This window comes from Cygnus atratus, chromosome 10 (assembly GCF_013377495.2).
Source record: "Cygnus atratus isolate AKBS03 ecotype Queensland, Australia chromosome 10, CAtr_DNAZoo_HiC_assembly, whole genome shotgun sequence".
In the NCBI taxonomy this organism is placed as follows: domain Eukaryota; kingdom Metazoa; phylum Chordata; class Aves; order Anseriformes; family Anatidae; genus Cygnus; species Cygnus atratus.
Window position 1 is genome coordinate 747,593 of NC_066371.1, and position 13,897 is coordinate 761,489.

The window sequence follows — 13,897 nt, forward strand, 5'->3', positions numbered from 1 at the left end:
TAAAGCTTTTCAAACGAATTGTTCTTTTCCAGGCCTTCAACAACAGGGTATTTTTAGAGTTCCTGGCTCCCAGGTCGAAGTCAACGACATCAAGAATTCCTTTGAAAGAGGTGCGTTGGCAGGGTGTGTGGGTACAGCTGGGATGGCCGTGTCTGACCCCTCTGCCTGTGCCTCTGGGGGGCAGACACTGTCGTGGGGGTGTCAGTGTGTGCTGACCTGGAGCACTGGATGTTTTGTAAATCCCATGCTAAGGATCTTTCTGTGAAGAGAAACCGGGAGGTTGTCTCTTCTTCTAGATACCCTAGCAATGTACCTCCAGCAATAGCAAAGAGTCACCTAGGGAAAGAACATCAGAAACAGGGAGGTGCAGAAATCCTTTCCCCAGCCTTTACTTAAAAGCATGGCAGCCTCAGATGAGAGCCGTAAAATAGTTTGTTGAGGATCCATTTTCAAGCAAGAGTATCAGAGAAGGTAGGAACATTATTCCTCTGCTTCTGAGTGTGTATTTAATGGTCCAACAATATTCACGTGGTATAATGACATCGACTGCTCTAGCTGGTGGAGTACAGTAATCACATGGGGGTTGCGTGGATTTTGCCTCCTTCCTGCAGTGGTTTATCACAGAAGGAGCAGCATTGCCACGTGTCTCTGGTGACAGTGTTGGTTACAGAACTCCTAGTAATTCTGTTGGGAAAACAGCATCAAAGGTGTAAGGCTGGCAAGTCAGAGCAGAGTGATCCTGCTGTCACCGAGGAAAGCTGAAGCTGTGAAATGGGTGTCTGAGTGAGGAGGGTAATGGCCTCTGTGGCGCTGAGCTTTGAGCAGCTTTGGAAGGATCAGAGTGAAGGTGGCCAGGCCAGTGAAAAAGGTAGTGGTGGGATTTCCAAAGACTAGAGGATTTGCACATCCAGTTAGAGGAATCAGTATCCAAATCCCGTAACTTTTGAAAGCCGTTTATAGATTTAAGTTGATAAAGTGCTATCCAGAACTCTTTGGTCTATTCCAGAGGCACAACTGCATACTCTAGGCAAACCTGTCTTCTCAGGCTCACCTGCCATAACTTAGATCTATTCAGCTCTCCGAGCTGTTGTCTTAAGTGCAAAAATGCACTGGGGTGGAAGTGGTGAAATAGAACTGATGAATAATATCTGCACCTTCAGGAAAGGTTTAACATCTCCACAATAAACTACATACCCTGACTTTTTATAGGTAAGGCTATCACATATCTTAGCATGATGCTGTGTAATGAAATACCTTATTAAACTCTTCTCTTGCTGGGAAAATGCAGAGTTACCATTCTACGGACAGGAGGGTTTTCTGAGCTGTGGGAAATTTTGTTTTTCTTCTGAATTAGGAAAAACCCTTGCTGTGTTAGTCCAGCTTGACAGTAAAGCTGGAAATAAAAACTGTTTTTATTTATTACTGGGCAGGTGAAGATCCCCTTGCTGATGATCAAAATGAACGTGACATTAACTCAGTGGCTGGAGTCTTGAAGCTGTATTTCCGAGGACTGGAAAACCCCCTCTTTCCTAAGGAAAGGTTTCAAGATTTGATATCTACTATAAGTAAGTATACGTGACATGACTTTTTGAAGAATAGGTGGGACAAGGAAAGCTAGAAACAGGGGGCAAATACAACTGTGTTTTGCAGCATATGCTGTAAGAAGGGCAGTAGGACTTCAATGGAAGTTGTGAGGAAAAGGCATTAAGGATGTGCACTAGCAGCGGTGAAGGTGAGCGAGAGGTAAAACATCTTGCTATGGCTCCTCTAAAGTCTTCCTCGTACCATGAAGATCACCCGAGAGTCACTCTCAGGCTTAGGTTGCTTGAGGGGTCATTAGTTGCTTGAACATAGCGGGCAGCTGGCTTCCTGCACAGCTCCCTCTGCATGTCCAACAGCTGGTGCTGTGCTCCCATCCTGTGCTCCCATCCTGTGCTCCCATCCTGTGCTCCCATCCTGTGCCATGCAGCTGTGTTTGCTGGGATCTAGCTGGGTTCTGCTGCTTTAGCTCAGTGTCTTCTGCTAAACAAAGTAGAGGTGAAATAGCCATTGGCTACTCTAAAAGCTTCTCTGTGGTGTGAGGTCTGCAAAATTGGTTTCAACCTCGCTCAGTCAGCTGTTCTCAAAGTATTTGCTGTTTGGTTTTCCTGTCCCAAGGAAAAACAGAAACTGCTTTGGGATGTGAACAGAGGTGGAAGTTGAGCTTTTTCATCATGGAATGTCTAGGGTTGATTTCAGGGGAGAGCCTGGTTTCTTCTTGTTCTGTCCTGAATTCTGCTCCCAGCACCACTCATTTCTCTGCAACTGAAGAAACAAATATCCCAGCTGGGCTCTATTTCTCTCAGAACCTTGTAGCGATGACATTTATTTATTGGCAAGTCATGGAAATTGCTCCCCTAGGGCAAAGGAAAAAGGCAGAATGAATTCGATGCTTCAGAGATGATGGAAGAGGGTGTTGTGCGCTTTGGCCGCAGGATGACTCTGTGTTACAAGAGAGGTGCTGGGCTGTTTGGGGGTTCGAGTGTCGTTCTGGGGGTAGCTTGCGGGGGGAGGTGACTGGTGAACACGTGCTAAGTCCTTCGTTTGGCTTTCAGTGCGCCCTCCCACTTTTAATGTCAATGTGCATAATTACTAGGGACTTTAGCAACGTCAAAAAAGACAGATGATATCTGGAGGGGAATGACGCAAGGATGAGCTTGTTCCAGAAGGAGCAGAATGTGCTTTTATTTTTCAGGAACAGTTGTTTTATATAGTAGCTTTAGGAAATTTGCTGTTGCCTTTCACTTTTGATGTGTAAAACAGCGCTGCACACCTGTAACGCGGCAAGCCAGGGAAGCTCGCTCTGCACTAGCTGCGAGCCCCAGACAAGGAGTTTCAGTCTGGCTGGTGAGGTGGCTCTGGCTGCCCACCCGAGGGACTCTGCAGCAGCAGGGAGTGGAGCCTGAGAGGGTGCAGTCCGCAGCGGGAGAGGACGGGCCCCCTTCGGAGCCAGGAAGTGCGCCCGGTCCTCAGTGATGTGGCTATCTGTGTGCTCGCAGATAGGCTTGTGCTTTGGGGCCATCCCCGGGCAGTGAACATTTGCACAATTTGCTAAGCTCTTGGAAGCTTTTCATTGCAAACATAATCAGTTTACTTTCTGGGTAGTATTTTCTCCTACCATTTTATTTTTTTTTCTTTTTTTTTCTTTTTTTAAATTTATTTTAACTTTTCTTATGTTTCTTTTCCTTTTCTGCTGCTGTTGCTACCCTTAAATTAAGGATAGTTTTAAAATGCTTTAAGGTGCTGTGTTCCCACTAATCATCTGAGCTTAACCGCTTCTGGTTTTCTGTCACCCAAATACAGGCTGTGTGATAGGTGCCCAACTGCTGCTTAGTAAAATGCCCTCCACGCTGTAAGATATTCTTTTTTGTTCTGTTCCTGGGGGAAAGGTTAAACTCAGCTGAGAGGTTTTATTGGACTGGGAAGCCGGCGTTGCTGATGACAATGAAAGACTGTTCTTTTCCTTTCACTTGATGGGAGACTGAGAGTTTACATGGAGACATTCCTCAAATGCACATGAGAAATAGATGGGTAGAAAAGGCACTTGGTTTGCAAAGGTTCACTCAGGGGTGTGCCTGTGTTATAAAGTGATTGATGGTTACTCCATTAATTCCTCTGAATTACAGCCAGTTGAAACATTTTGCGGAGTGAAAAAAGGCAAGTGCTTCAAGACAAGTTGTTCCTCTGGGTTTCAGAACAGATACCTATTGTAGTTTTTATCCAGTGTTTGTTTATTTGATTTTTTTAAACAAGTGTATTCTTAAGTAAAACCAAACTGAAGAAATAGCGAGCCCAGTAAGCAGTAACAGGGGATAAATGCATTCTTCAAAAGGAAAAGATTTCCAGCGTGGACTTATAAAGATTTTTGATCTGAAGCCAAATTTTGTTCATAATTTTCAAAGAAATGGCAGCCCAGCTACATGTTGTCAGGGAATTTTATTTTGATGAGCAAATGTCAGAGTTTGAACCAGCACGATGCAGTAAGCAGCTCTCCACTGGTGTGGTTTGTTCCACGCATCTGAGGCTGGACTCAGGAAAGCTTTGGTACTCTGCCTGCTTCTTGTAAAACAGAAGCCAAAGAATTAGGTATCTAGATAGCATATTGAGCAGATATGGGCTTCAAAAAAAAGTAGCCTTGGGGGCCGTGTGGTGCCAGCACCTGCAAGAGCAGCGCCGAGCCCCCCGTGGTGGGAAGTGGGGCCGGGCCCTTGCAGCTCCTGGGGGCTGGCGGCTGCTGCGTGGCGGCTCCGGCGTGTGCTGGCGTGCTCCGTGCGAGGCTGGGGTGTGTGCAGAGGGCTCTGAGCGAGGGATCTGGCACTGAGAGCAAGACAGCTTAACGTCACCCTCCTTCCAGCAGAAGGAAGTTGTTTTCCTTTAGCAGCTCTGGGCTTTGTGCACTGCTGTGGAGGGGAGGAGAGAATCTTAAAGTGCCAGCTCAGATTAAATTCCTATTAAAGCCGGTGGGAGACTTAAGCAGAAGAGCTGAGGAGGGCCTGATGGTTAAACCCATGAAGGAGTAAAGTTAATAAAAACCTAATTTTAAAATCTGGACTAGAACACCAAACAGGGCACCATTTTCCAGTGCCATATTTGACTGAAGCTTTTAAGAGATGGGGTAGTTGTTGAGGAATTAACTAAATGTAAGCAGGCATTTAAAAAATGTAACCGTGGACATGTCTTTATTTGCTGTTTAAGCTAAATCTTGAACATACATATGAATTCACCTGGGGAAGAGCGGTATGATTCTCTACTTGCTCTTAGTGCCAAACCAGTGGATCAAATTGGGAAAAGTACTATTGTTTTCCTTGCATAGTAGGCTACTAGATCTGGAACAAGTCCCTCTGGTGCTGTGCTGTCTGGTCCTAGGAAGGTTTAAAGAAGTGCTTTCTATCTGTGTGTTCCAGAAATTGAGAATCCCACCGAGAGAGTGCATCAGATTCAGCAAATCATCATCACTCTGCCCCGGGCTGTCATCGTTGTCATGAGATATCTTTTTGCTTTCCTCAACCAGTGAGTCTCTTTCTTTTTACTCTCTTTCACTAAGTTGTTCATGTCTGCCTTTTTTCAGGGCTTCCCTTTCTTTGTTGCATGAATCATTTTGGTATTGCCATGGAAAATTGTATTTTGCTTCTTCCTCAGCCTTGCCTGACCGTGGCAGTGTGTTCAGGGGAGGTGTGCAACTCAGTGATGATTTTTGGGCGGTGGGAAGTTTGGCATGAGATTTTTCTGAGCTGACAGGGAAAGTGGGCACTGCACTTCCCTAACACTTGTGCTTGCAGCTTGTCACAGTACAGCGATGAGAACATGATGGATCCCTACAACCTGGCCATCTGCTTTGGGCCCACTCTGATGCACATTCCAGATGGGCAGGATCCGGTGTCCTGCCAAGCCCATGTCAATGAGGTCATCAAAACCATCATCATCAACCACGAGGGCATCTTCCCCAGCCACAGAGAGCTGGAGGGACCTGTCTACGAGAAGTGCATGACTGGAGGGGAGGAGTACTGGTAAGGAGTGAGGGCAGAACTTCGTTGTTTGCAGAACTTAGCAAAGCCATCTCCCCTCCTTGGGGTTATCTTGCAGTGTAAATTAAGAGTGAAGCTGTGACAAAATGCAGGGCTTTGCCTTGATTCCTTGTAGACAGAGAATTCACTCCAGCTCACATGAGTATAGGAGAAGGGTTCTGGGGATCCCTGAGAGGATGGTGTATGAAGAGGGCTTTGAGGAAGTTCAGACTTGATATTCAGGACATCTGAGCCCAGGCTGAGCACAGCACTGGGAGGAATTTTTCTCTCTGCAGAAGCAGCATGCCTTTTTACATCTATTTCTGTTAAACATTATGAATTAGATGTGCAAAAGTTGAGGATAAAATGCTAAAAATCATTGTGAATGAGTGAGTGGAAAATTTTACTTCTTATTTATGCTGATTTGTTTTTCCAAATATGAGTAAGATGCACAAGCAACAGAACATGAAGTTCTGGGCCTGAAGGTTGTGGTGCAAGTGTCTGCTGTTCTCAAAGCAAGTCCAAAGATTTGCTGTGATTTAAAATGAGTATCTCAGTCCTACAAAAATGAAAAGCAGAACTTCTTGGGGCCAGATTTTCCCTCAGCTTAATTTTGCTAATTGTATTGAGAACAGAATCTCGTTCTTTCTTTTAAAGCACCGTGTATTTTATTTCAGTGACAGCCCCCACAGCGAGCCAGGCACAATTGACGAAGTTGACCATGACAATGGCACGGAGCCACACACCAGTGATGACGGTAAGCACAGACATCAGCAGCAGAGAATTGGGTCTGTGTTAGAAAAACTATGCGTGCAGGAAAGCACCGTGCCCTTAATTGCATTAAACTGGACTGGTGTCTCTCAGCGTTAGTGGTGGATGATGCTTGTAGGTTTGGTTACGCATACTAACATTACTTACAGGTTTTCGTCATAGGATGTGCATGGACCTTCCCTGCAGTCTGACTCTGTGGGAGGATACAGGGGTTGTTTTTATGCAGCTATCCTATGAGATTCCATTAATACCATATACGACTTTTTTCCTTCTCCTTGTCATCTTTCCTTACATGCCGTGTGCTGGTAAGGACTGGCTGTGTGAAATGGCTCATGAGAGCCAGGGGGGAGCCAGGGGAGTTACCTGTGCCTGGGGACCAACTCTGCTTGCTCTAGGCCCTGGGATGCCTTGTGGGAACAGAACTTCAGCTCAGCAGCCCCATTTAAAGTCTGTTCAAGAGAGGGAGTCTGCTGACTTTGTCAGGCCGTGGATCATATCCTTTCAAACAGCCATCTTCTTGGCAAAAATAAAAAGAACCTGTGTTCAGATTGCTGCACCCTGGTTTTGTTCCCAGTCAATTCTGTTTCCTTTGGTGCTTTGGCACCCATGTGCTCATTTTTGCTCATGTCAGACCTGTGGAGCTGGCTCTGGAGGGCAAAGCAGGACATGTTGCGAGCTGGGAGCATGCGGCTGGTTGCACCCAGCTGTGCATCCTCTGCGGCTGGGTGTATCAGTGTCTCACAGCACTCTGGAGAAGCTTCCTGCCCAGCTTTCTGTAAGCTGGTGTCTGCCCGCACCTCTGTGTAAACGAGCCATTTCATAGCTCTCGGTAAGCTTTGAAGCTCATGTTGATCACAAAGGTGAGCATGGAAATGGGGCGCTGGCAGTGTCGGACAAGAAGTGTGTTCGTTACAAAACGCGGTGCCCGGAGCAGAGGAAAGCGATGGGCTGCCTTGCCCCTGGAGGCACCTGCAGCTCCGGCGCAGGGTGGGAGCAGCTGAGCTGGTGCTGCTGAGGGACGGCAAATGTGCAGCCACATGGCAGCGTTTTCGTTGTGGGGCCTTGCTGCTTGGAAGGGTGCTGTGGAGCTGGACACCTCGTTGTGTGCCTCTCCTGATGGCTGCTGTTCCCTCGCCCCCTGCCCTTGACAAAACGCTGGCGCTGTCCTGAGGCTCGCCGGGGTGGCAGGAGGGCTGGCTGGCCAGCTACCACAGGGGGTCAGACAGCTCACGGCACAAAACGCCCTCCACGCTTTTGCATGTTAGGAACAAACGGGAGCCGTGAGGATGAGAAGATGAAGGGGGGAGAGCAAGCTGCTGTTTAGCCAATTTTATGCTTGGGTGGTCACATTAATAGCTCTGATTGGAGTTTCTGGGTGATTAACTGTAGTGCAAGTGTGGAGAAGAGGAGCTTTAGTTTGTGAATTTCCATATTCCTTCTTCTCCTCACCTCGTGCACCCTCCCTGCTGTGAAACTCAGTATCTTATCAGGGCTCTGAAAGCCCTTCACCGTGTGTCCTCAAGAGAGCATTCTGCACTGATCCTGCGGTGGCAGTCCCCAGCACGGTGGGGTTTGCATTGGTGCAGACTCATATTTTAAGCTGAGGAAAACCTGTCTGCTGAAGCAACCTGTCCAACCTCAGACAGAGAAGGGAGTATGGTTCAGATCCAGTGTTTCCCACGTCCTTTTCCAATGGCTCCCCCTCTGCACATTTTGTGGCTGAGCAGAGCGGTGGGGTGCATCCTGATGCTGAGCCCATGGTTCAGCGATGAGGCAGATGTAACAGATCAATTTTCCCTATTTTTAATGAGAGCATGGCAAATCTAAGGGAACTGGGCTAATTTGCTCTGTCTAGCAGGTGTCCCAGTCTCGTTAAGTCCCCATGAGGGTTAAAACCAATTGGGTATCTCAAACAATGAAGTTAGACTATCTGTTTGCATGCTAGCTGTTAGAGCTAGCTGGGTGGGGGCAGCCTGCTTTTTTACTTCAGTCTTGGAAGGAAGTGAGCATAGATCTCTCCCTTCCCATCCAGAGGGAAATGCTTTCTGCCTCGCAGTCAGTCACTGCAGCCGTTTCTCTAGGGTTCAGTGCTCCCAGCTGGAAACAGATCTGCAGAAGAGCTGTGCCCCTCCATGGGCAGCTAAAAGCAAACCAGGCATGTGCTGGGGTGTGCCAGCAGCTCCCGCTGTGACGCCCTGGGCCAGGGGCTCAGAGCTCCCGATGTGCTCGCTGACCTCCTAAAGTGAACTCCTGCCTCAGCCCTCTTGAAATTTAGGCCCTGAGCTCCCAATTTGTAAATCCTGCAAATTTGTAAAATTTTGGCATTTGGTAGAGCTTAAATCAGAAAAAAGTGTGAGGTAGAGTGCTGGGAAGGGTCTGCAGATGTGAATGAGTTTGCGGTGCTGAGCAGCTGCCCAGCCAGAGCTGGTATCATCGTTTCTGTGGGGATCCCCAAAAGGAGATTCATTATTCATCAATAATTCAGGCCAAACTGTCTCCAGGATAAGGGAGGGAATTGAAGAGAAGGTAAATGGGGCTTTGATTGCTGTATCTGACACAGCTTGACAAGTTCCCAATCCGGAAGATAATGGGATTCTGTAACCAAATAAATTACTTTGTTGGAAGAAAATATGAATGCAGTTGAGGATGCCATATGCACACAGAGAAATTTCAGCTGCTCCCCATCTGGTCTGCAGCTTTTTGTGGTTGCCGGTAGTTTGTGAGTTTGAGAGAAATTCTAAGAAGGCTGGAAGAACAAAAGGAATTGATCAGTCTAAAAATAAGGTGGTTTGTGCTCCACGTAAGATGTTTTTGGAAAGCTAGGGCAGCAGGATTAGAGCTGTTCAGGTGAGGTGGCTGTTTCTAGGATTTATTGTGCCCTCATGATGGTTGTACCGAACTTTTCTGCTTGTGCTTCCCTCCTTTGCAGAAGTGGAGCAGATTGAAGCCATAGCAAAGTTTGACTACATTGGACGATCTCCACGAGAGCTGTCCTTTAAGAAGGGGGCCTCACTCCTCCTGTACCATCGGGCCTCAGAAGACTGGTGGGAAGGGAGACACAACGGTGTGGATGGTCTCATACCCCACCAGTACATTGTGGTGCAAGACATGTGAGTAAAGGCGGTGTGTAGACTCAGGATGTCAAAATCTCCTACCTACGCAGGGTCCATCTTTAGCTCCCCAAATAGGTGGCCAGATTTTCCCAGGTTTAATGACTTCTGTGAGAAATCTGTATCTGTTCCTGTATGCCTTTCCACGTATTGGCTGTAGATTGTTTGTAGCTCAGGCTGGTAAAGACAAAGACTAAATACTGTACTTCGTGTGCCTAGACCCCGTCTGTCATTGACTACTCAAAGCGGCTCGATGCAGACGTAACATTGGTCTTAGCCTGTGCATGTACCTGGCATTGTTCACTGCTTGCTCTGCCTCTAGGCAGGTTCCAGGGTCCTTTGCACGTGCCAGCCTGAGAGGGTTCTCTTTTTCCCCAGGGATGATGCTTTCTCCGACAGCCTGAGTCAGAAGGCAGACAGTGAGGCGAGCAGCGGGCCTCTGCTGGATGACAAAGCCTCCTCAAAGAACGACATCCAGTCGCCGACAGATCATATTGTGGACTACGGCTTCGGCGGAGTAATGGGCCGGTAGGGAAACTCTTTTTCCTGCAAACACAGAGGCGGTCACGGTCACGTGCAGGGAGAAGTCAGTGTGTTGTGCAGGGCCAGACAGAAGGGAAAGTTCCACTGTGTTCTGTGGAATAATGTGAGCATGGAAGGGGTTTTCGTGTGGATTGCTAATGTAGATCTTAACAACTAAAAAAGGTACAATGCTGTCAATGCTGTCTCTTTCTTGGCACTGGCTAAAATGTCTGTCTCACCTCTTGCTTTAGTCTTCTGGAGCTGAAGGGCTTGAGTTCGGTTTGATCTGACTTTTCAGAGCTGAGAGATTGTCTTACAGCATGCAACCAGATGCTTCTATCTGACGGACGGTGACCTAGTCTTGTGATGAATTCTTTGCAGAGTGAGATTGAGGTCTGACGGCGCAGCTATCCCTCGCCGTCGAAGCGGGGGGGACACCCACAGCCCGCCCCGAGGGATGGGTCCTGGCATAGACACTCCTCCTCGAGCAGCTGCCTGCCCTAGCAGCCCCCACAAAATACCTCTAAACAGAGGCAGGATTGAGAGCCCCGAAAAGCGCAGAATGGCGACATTCGGCAGTGCAGGGAGCATCAATTTCCCAGACAGGAAGGCCTTGTCTGATGGCCACCCGCTGAGATCGACCTGTGGATCGACTAGACACAGTAGTCTCGGAGATCAGAAATCTCTAGAAGCAGAAGCGCTTGCTGAGGTAAGAGGGTTGTGAAGTAGCTCTCGGTGCCCAGGGATCCAGAGGTAAAATAAAAGTCACTGGGTGAACACTGCAGAGCCCCTTTCATCTCAAAGCACTTCAGAGTGATGGTGCTGTTGTAGCTGTGATGATTTAAAGACAAAAAAGAGCAGCCAACAGCCTTCCTGCTTTTTCAGCTGTATTGGTGTGTCTAATAAGAGATACTGCCTCTTCCCACAAACCTTGTTGCTTCGAGACAATAGACAGCAATGTTCGATCCACCACTGAAATGCGCTGGCAGCCCCTGGCTCCCCCAGGGAGGGAAGTGCATTATCTTCTTCAGGCACTTCATAAAGGGGAAAACCGGATCTGTCAAATCAGAATTTGGTAGGTGCTCAGTGCATGGAGGAAAACGTTTCAGGTTAATTACTGGCTGTTGGTAGCTAGGACCTCAAAACGTTATCCTAATCACAACAGGATGCCCCCAGCTATTCAGCAGCAGCAGCAGCATTTGCCATCAGTTCCCCAGTGCTTGTTCCATGCATGTTACCTCAGCATAGCCTGCAGGCCTCCTCTACTCACTGCTCGCTGGGGGCCCTCAGCCAGGCTACACTAAACCTATTAACGTTTTGGAGTGTGGTCCCTCCACGGAGCAGACTGCCGAATTTTCCAGTGTCTCAGTGTGGGTGGGGCTGTGCAGAGTCCCCAGTTCCAGCATTTCCCAGGCTGTTGGCTTCATGCCGCGCTCAGCCAGGAGTGACGGCGGTGGGACAGGGGGTGATGCCCACGTGGAGAAGGGCAGCTGCTGGGGACACCACTGCCCACCACACGGAAGGAGCTTGTGTGGGGTTTGGCAGGTTATTATGTGTAGAATCAGCTGTTTTCAGTGGGGTAATTAATGGTAATCGCAGAAAGAAAGAACTTTTACTGTCCTGTCTGCTTTTCCACCAGTCATGCTCCTTGTTCGCTTGCTCTGCAGCATGCTACCCAGCTTCTCTGTTCATCAAGAGCTTACACTTGGCGTGAACAAAATTACAAAGTTCTGGTTGTAGCCTATTGCATATCCCAAGGGGGGGTTCGAACGGGGGCACCACGTCAGGGCTGGGGCAGCGTAACTGTGTGCACCGATCCCTGGGGCTCGGCTGACGGGCAGCGGCCTCCCGCCCTGCAGCGGTGCCCGTGCTGGTGACTGCCCAGGGCCCCGTTTCCCACCTGTGGGGCAGGGCAGGGCGGTGGGTGCCTCCGGAGGAATGGGCGAATGCCCTGTTTTGTTCACTTCTCGGTTTTGTTTGTTGGTTTTGTTTGTTTTTGTTTTAGAGCTGCGGGAAGCGTTCTCACTCAGCTGATGTAAATAAATATTTACCTTGAAGCCTGTAGGACTGCTGAACTTGGTAGTCCTAAGGCTTAGCTCTGGGAGTTTATTTCCACTCATTTTCTGCACAGTTTAATATAATTAATTGGAGCTAACTTGATAATTAATTTCCTTCTACTGAACATTACCTGAGGCTTACCAAGTATGCTGTATACGTTAGAAAAATGAAGGACTTGTCTACACAAGGACAGTGAGCAGAGTTAACTAGAGTTACTTTTTAAATGATCGATTCAGTTGACTTCAATCACTTTGCAGATGGTCTCTCTGAGTTAAGGTTGCCTTAATTCAGTTAAGGCTGAAATAGGTGAAGGCAAATTAGGGTCTCTTTATTTCTGAATGAAAAGATCAGCACTACAGTTGTAGGCAATTTACCTAATTTGCTTTAAATTGACATTTTTCACTGAACTGGGCTCCCTTTCTGGCAGATCTCTTTGGCCAAACCCAGGGATGCTGTGCCCCAGGACCGCGGCCCCGGTGGTTTGGGAGGTGCCACTCGGGGGGGGCTGGTTCCTGCAGGGACCGGTGGGCAGGATATCGGGGCTGGTGGCACAGCATCAGTCATGGCACGCAGGAGTTGCCGCTTTTGGAGCTGGTGACCGAACTGCCATTGACTTCAGAGTCAGTGGGTGCCTTTGTGCTGCCAGACTTTGGGCTCCGTATCTACTTCACCAGCTCCTGCTTTGCCCAGCAGCCTGAGGGACCCCATCTTTGGTCAGCCCCCCAGCCACCCCCCAGACACGCAGACACTAGGATAGGGGCATCTCTGCGGGGCGGGCCGCGATGCTGACCTCCCTTTCTCGGTGGTGTTCGCAGGACATCGAGAAGACCATGAGCACAGCGCTGAACGAGCTGCGGGAGCTGGAGCGGCAGAACACGGCCAAGCAGGCTCCCGACGTGGTGCTGGACACGCTGGAGCCCATGAAGAACCCCCCGCTGGGCGCCGCCAACTCGGAGCCCGCCAGCCCCCTCCACACCATCCTGATCCGCGACCCCGATGCCGCCATGCGGCGCAGCAGCAGCTCCACCACGGAGATGATGACCACGTTCAAGCCGGCCCTGTTGGCCCGGCTGGCCGGCGCGCAGCTGCGGCCCCCGCCCATGCGGCCGGTGCGGCCGGTGGTGCAGCACCGCTCCAGCAGCAGCAGCAGCTCGGGGGTGGGCAGCCCCGCCGTCACCCCCACCGAGAAGCTCTTTCCCAGCAGCTCGGCGGATAAATCGGGCACCATGTAGGCTGGGCGCGGGGAGCGCCGCGGGGCGGGGGGAGCGGGGACGGCGCCTCCGCCCGGCCTCGCTCGGCCGAAGGGCGGGTCAGCATCGTGCTCCCGAGCAGACTCCCCGGGGGGGAGCGAGTGCATCGCCTCGGCCTGACTGGTGGTACATACCTAGGTACGTGTGCGTGTGCGCACGTGTGTACGCGCGCACCCCCATCCGTGTGGAAACTCTTCCCAAGCTTGCAGCCCTGCGGCAGAAGGAGACGGCAGGTCTACATGTTGTCACTGGAGAATACGCATTATATGTAGAAGTATATATTACAAAAGTGTACAGAATTTGGTGACTTTTTTTTTAAAAAGTAGATTTACCTCAGAAACTGGCTCTGAAACATCCTCGCTAGAGATGCTGGGTTGTGTTTTTTTTTTTTTTGTTGCTTTGTTTTTTTTCCCCCCAGGCTATTTGCGTGTGCGTGCGTGGAAATACATTGCAACCGTGTGTCGAGCAATACAAGGCTGATCCTGAGAGTTATATTCTGCAACTCTTGGCATTTAAAAAGAAAAAAAAAGGAAGATACAATGGGTTTTATTCACTACTTGGCCTATGGAGAAGAGTTGAAAATACATAAATGACAGCAGTGTTCGTCAGGCCGGCTGGGAGTCTTCTCAAGCCGAGTCCTGAG

General features: G+C 49.2%; 1 protein-coding gene across 1 annotated transcript in view; it reads left to right on the forward strand.

Moving 5' to 3' along the window:
- Window positions 1-13,490, forward strand: part of SRGAP3 (SLIT-ROBO Rho GTPase activating protein 3) — a 103,298-nt gene extending 89,808 nt beyond the window's left edge. Inside the window, exons 14-22 of the mRNA XM_035546670.2 lie at window positions 33-110; window positions 1,431-1,565; window positions 4,944-5,049; window positions 5,319-5,546; window positions 6,221-6,300; window positions 9,244-9,424; window positions 9,803-9,952; window positions 10,328-10,655; window positions 12,820-13,490. Of these exons, the coding sequence (XP_035402563.1) occupies window positions 33-110; window positions 1,431-1,565; window positions 4,944-5,049; window positions 5,319-5,546; window positions 6,221-6,300; window positions 9,244-9,424; window positions 9,803-9,952; window positions 10,328-10,655; window positions 12,820-13,236 (1,703 nt within the window). The 3' untranslated portion in view covers window positions 13,237-13,490. The remainder of the gene's footprint in view (window positions 1-32; window positions 111-1,430; window positions 1,566-4,943; window positions 5,050-5,318; window positions 5,547-6,220; window positions 6,301-9,243; window positions 9,425-9,802; window positions 9,953-10,327; window positions 10,656-12,819) is intronic.
- Window positions 13,491-13,897: the final 407 nt, after the last annotated feature.